Here is a 5,940-nt window from a genome sequence, read left to right on the forward strand (position 1 = left end):
TATGAATATAATACTGATTAAAAGATAGGATAAACGTAAAAACGACAAATTTTAGCATGATATATATTTTTTTTTCTTTGAATCATATAATGGTCATGCAGATGAATGTTTCTTTTTATAATCATATATATTTTTAAAGAAAAAAATGTCGGCTAATATTTTTAATAAGAAAAGTAATGTTATTTCATGATTAAATAAATACATTTTAATTAAAAGTTATACCTTTTGACAAGGAAAAAGTTTTTGTGTAAAAAAAATAATTATCTTAATTATATTTAAATTAAACAATTTATTACAAATAAAAAAAAAATAATTTATTTAAAATTTAAATAAAAATAGATCCCTTAAAGTTTGATTCAAACAAATGAAGAAAAAAATTAATTGAAGAACAAAGTATTTAAAAATAAATCAAAGCATACCGTCTGTTTCGTTTTTATTCATATCTATAAATCATTACATTAAATTTAATATTTATACATATATAAATAAATAACAATCAATTATTTATTATTTTCTATTTCCGTTAAATAATTTTCCTTCATTAACCTTTCTTAATCCATCACATTTAAGTTTACCTTTTAAATACCTTACCATGTTATTGTATATCTTTTAATGAATTAGTAATAATATGTTAATTTATTATTTATCACAATACCCATTCTTCAAATGACAACTGTTCCCTTGTCTTTTAAATTCTTATTTTCTTGCATAATTACTTTTTTATTTACTTAATCACCTTTTCTTTGATCTACCCTCTATTTATAATTGTATAGCCTTTCTTTTATTACATTTATTTACTATAACTATTTAACTTTATATAATATAATATTCTACCGGTTCATCGTTTAAGGTAATATCATGAAATAATATAATATTACTATGATAAAAAGAATGCCGATATAAATGTTATAAACATATGTTTTAAAATGATTAAACTAAAAAATAATTAAAATTCATCATATGTCTTAACATTATTCTTTTTTATTTTTCACATAAAAACTTTTTCACATAATTATAACAAATTTTATATCATTTTCTTTATTCTTTATTCTTTTTTGTTTTTAATATCAAAAATAAAAAGAAAATAATGAAATAATTTTTTTTAATATGAATAATAATAAAAAATTTAATTATATATAAAATTGAAGTATATTATATATACTTATTTTAATATGCATTTTAATGCCGCATTTCGTAATAAACGATAGGTTCTTGTTAACTCACCCATACCTGATTTTAAACCATTTGTGACATATACAACAACTAATTTTTCTTTTGGATCCATCATTAATGTACTACCACCATATCCAGGATGACCAACTAACCATTGTCCTTTTTTATAAGGATGTTTTTCATACATAAAACCATGACCTTTAGCTATTGGTGCTTTAAAAACAATATCAATTTCATTAGAAATTTCTGGTATTTCAATTTTTTTAATTAATGATTTTGAAATAATATCACCATTTAATACTTTACTAAATAAAAATCCTAAATTTTTAGCTGTTGTTATACCAAAAGCAGCTGTCTGTTCAAGTCTTTGTATCTCTGGTTTATTAAATGTTATCTCATTCTATAAAAATAATAAATTTAATATAAAAAAAAAATTAAAAATTTTATTACCTTATCTATTTTAATCCAATCAAAATTATTTTTAACTTTTTCACCAATTGAATTATTAGTTTGTAAATTTAAAATAGCTAAAACAATTAATATTCTTGGATCATGCATAATTTCTTTTAATCTATAACCAGGAGTTGGTATTGATAATTCACTAACATAAGGTTCTAATTCTTTAGGAATACCTAAATAAAAATTAATTCCATGAGGTTTACCAATTTCTTCTTGAAAAAATTGTGATACCCCTCTTTTTTGATGATCAATATGGCGAATTATTTGATCAACTAACCATCCAAATGTAATAGCATGATAACCACTTTTTTTTCCTGGATTCCAATTTGGTTTAGTTTTTTCAATAATCATTCTAACAGCATTATGATCTTTAGCATCTTCAAATGTTAATGTTTGATCAAAATATGCTAATCCAGATCTATGACTCATAACATGTCTTATTGTTATATTTTCTTTACCATTATTACCAAATGATGGCCAATATTTTGTTATTTTATCATCATATGAACAATCACCACGATCAACTAATAATGCTATACATAATGCACCAATAGATTTTGAAACAGAAAAAACAACTGTTTGTGTTTGAACTGTCCAAAGATTATGTTTAGTATCAGAATATCCACCATATAAATCAGCAACACACTCTCCTTGATAATATATAGCTACAGATGCTCCTAATGGTTCCCAACCTTGATAAAAATTTTTTCTATAATTATAAATTTAATAAAATAATAATTTTTTTTTAAAAAAAATTATATTTCTTACTTAAAAACTTCAGCTACTTTTTCAAATTTATCTTCATAACAACCAACAATATTAAATTTTGGTTCTAAAGTTTTTTTTAATACCATTTTTATATATATTTTACAAAAATAATTCCTTTCTAAATCGTATAATCACAAATTGTATATGTTATCAAAAGTATTAAACAACAATAATATTATAATTATATTTTAGTTTGATAAGAAAAATTTATAATATATGTTTAATATTAAATTAATAGTAGTTATCTAAAAATATATTAATTATGTATTTTTATCAACCCAAAATACAACTATGTTAAATTAATAAAAGGTGATAGGTAAAAAAATAAATAACTTTTAACCTGTTGGTTAATATAATTTTTCTTTCTATAATAAATTAATCTAAATAGCTATTATTTTTCAAAAAATTAGATAGTTAAATGTTAATTATAAAGGTCAATATAAGCTTGTATTTCAAATATGTTATTGTATCTTTACTGAAATAATATAGAAAATGAAAAAATTAATGATATAAAATTTTAACTAATTTTCAATGTAAGCTAATATTGAAATTGAGAAGATCATTAAAAGTATAAATATAAAATAGTATATACATATACATATGCTAGTTAGCATTACATTTTAATAATAATAAAACTAGTTTGTTTTTTTTTATTGGTAAACTTACTAATAAAGTGCCTATATAATGTTATTTAATATATTTATTAATATAAAGATGAGAAAAATGATACTATCTTAAGAAAAGTATTATAAAATTAATATTACAAAGATATATATATATATATTAAAAAATTTTTTAAATTAAAAATAAAAAAAAGAAAGTTTAAATAGACACATTTATAAGACTATTTTAATCATAACAAAAACATAAAAATATATTGATAACATTTTTGCTTTTCTTTTTGTCAACGAAATGTAATTTTATAAAAGATAAATATAATATATCAATTTATTTATAAAATTTTTTATACAATATTATATATTTTGTACCATTCTGTATGACATTCAGGACATTATTTGATAAGAAAAATAAATTTATAATATTTGAAAAAAAAAATTCCTCAATATTTGGATAAAAATTAGTAATTATATTTTTCAAAAAAAAAAAGAGTAATATATATTAATAATTATCTAATCAAAAAATTAGACAAATAATTTATAATAAAGATAAAAATTATGTATAATATTATTTAAAATATTTAGTATATATTTTATATATTATAAATAATTTAACATTTTTTTAGTCTAGGAAGCCTTAACACAAGGTAACTTACCAAGTATGTTTTAGAATTAATATAACAATATACATAAAATTCTAAACAACTTTTTTTTTATCTATAATCAAGAATAGTTAAAAAAAATACTTTATATATTTAACATGAACCTTTCATTATAATAGTTATAATAAAAAAAACGAGGAATTATGTAAAATATAAAAATATTTTTTATATACTTATATATAATAGAAATACTTTATTTTTAGTGCATATAATTAAAAAGAAAGCTTGTATTTTAAGCTTCAATAAAACGATAGAAAGAAAGAATGATTGATATTATAAAATGATTGAAAAAATATTTTACATAACATAATACATGTAATTTTAATCACTTTTAAATACATTTAGCAATCAAATGTAATACTTTATATAGCTTCACAAAGACACATGTTTTATCAATCAAAAATCACTTTTTTCAATATAAAATTTATTTTTCATTTCATTAATTTTTGTTAATTTTATTTATTATTGTATTTCTTAAACATAGTTTGCTATTTCTCTGTTTTTATAATATTATTTATATTAATAACAATAAGTGAAATTTATACTATATATTTAATTTAACATACAAAGTAATTATTTAATAATCCTGTTAAATTTATTTATTTATACATTTTTACATATGATTAATATTAATTTTATTGTTAACTTCTTTCAAATAACATAAAAATAATAATTGTATTTAAAATAAGAAAAAAAAAATTATTTTCCATAAAGAATTTTTTAGCATTTTTAACATATTAATAATATTTATATTATAAAAAATATAAAATAATTAATAAATTATTTTAATTTTAATAATATTTTAAATGAAGAATATATATATAATAAATTATATTTTTCCTTTTTATAAAAATTTTAAATAACAAATGATTAGTTGACAAGTACATGTATATATAAATATTGATAAATATTTTATAATATTATTGTAATAAAAAAAAAAGTTTTTGAAACTATATATCTTGTTATTTAAATGAAAAGTAAGAATAAACAAAACAAAAAAGTATTATGGCTAAAGTTTATTAACATTTAATGAAGCGTTATTAAATAATTAAATAGTCATCATTTGAAATATTTATATATATATAGCAAAAAAAAAACAATGTGTACATTGTAATTTCAAATTAATAGATTTTTTTTTAAAATAAAAGAAAGCAAAAAAAAATAAAATATATAAAAGTTTTGATTTAATTAAAAAAACGATTCCTTTCTCCCTATTATTAATTGTATGGTATCTTTGATCTTTCACTTGCCTTTTTCTTTTTTTTTGTTTTTGTTTTGATCACCTTCATTAGAGTTAATTTTTAGATATATTTATATCCTTTTCAATAATAAATTCATTTTTGTACAAAAGGACACATTTCTGAGGATTTTGTTTGCTTTTATCCAAAAATACAAAATTTTTTATAATAAACAAAATAAGACATTTTTGTATATAATATTTTTGTTGAATTTTAGATATAAATATTTATATTAAAAATCGTTGACTAGTATACTTGAATAGATTTGGCATTTTTTGACGATGAATGATTAAATGAAGAAAGAAAATATTGTAATTCTTTTTTTTTTTTTACTCATACTTTTAGTTAGTATAATAAAAAAAAAAATATTGGTTAAAATATAATTAATAAACAAAAATAATGCTTTTCTTTTGTTAATACAGGGAACGTTGCGATTTGGTGGAATGTATGTGTATGTATGTTATATCATACAAACATTACTCAAAAAATAAAAGGTATAAATGTCATCTTTTTTTTTTCTTTTAATTTTCAAAAACTTTTGGCTATGTACATTTTGACTTTTGATTAATGTGTGTTGTGTATGTATAAGAAAATGTAATTAATTTCAGTGAACATCTATATCATAATAATATTAGTAATTAATAGTAGAAAAATATGATATTAACAAAATTGATCAAATTTTGAATATTGGTTAAATATTAAAATGCAATATTTAAAAATTTTTTTGATTTAATTGAAATAAAAAAAAATTAGTTGAGAAATAGAGTAATTGTTAATTCTATGTTGCATATTGGCAAGATATTTTGAGTTTAAATAGTTTCAAAGTAATAGTAAAAAATTAGGAATAATATATAATTTACAAACTTTTTTTTTCTCATTAAACAATAATTCAATATTTAATTGTTTTTTTTTGTTAATCTCAAATTTTTTTATATTTATTGAGATATAGATATTGTGACTAGTAATAAATTATACTTTTTTTTCATCATTATTTAAATAATCCATATTAGATAACATAACACA

The 5,940-nt window shown here is 18.0% G+C and overlaps 1 protein-coding gene across 1 annotated transcript; it reads right to left on the reverse strand.

Moving 5' to 3' along the window:
* Positions 1-1,162: 1,162 nt before the first annotated feature.
* On the reverse strand, positions 1,163-2,486 carry SRAE_X000144400 (Beta-lactamase-related domain and Beta-lactamase/transpeptidase-like domain-containing protein; the record flags this gene model as incomplete). Its single annotated transcript, XM_024649041.1, has 3 exons — positions 1,163-1,573; positions 1,624-2,341; positions 2,401-2,486. 3 exons carry the CDS (start codon positions 2,484-2,486, stop codon positions 1,163-1,165), a joined length of 1,215 nt encoding a protein of 404 aa, XP_024498909.1.
* Between the last annotated feature and the right edge of the window lie 3,454 nt (positions 2,487-5,940).

Source organism: Strongyloides ratti, scaffold srae_chrx_scaffold0000002 (genome assembly GCF_001040885.1).
Source record: "Strongyloides ratti genome assembly S_ratti_ED321, scaffold srae_chrx_scaffold0000002".
Classification (NCBI taxonomy): Eukaryota; Metazoa; Nematoda; class Chromadorea; order Rhabditida; family Strongyloididae; genus Strongyloides; species Strongyloides ratti.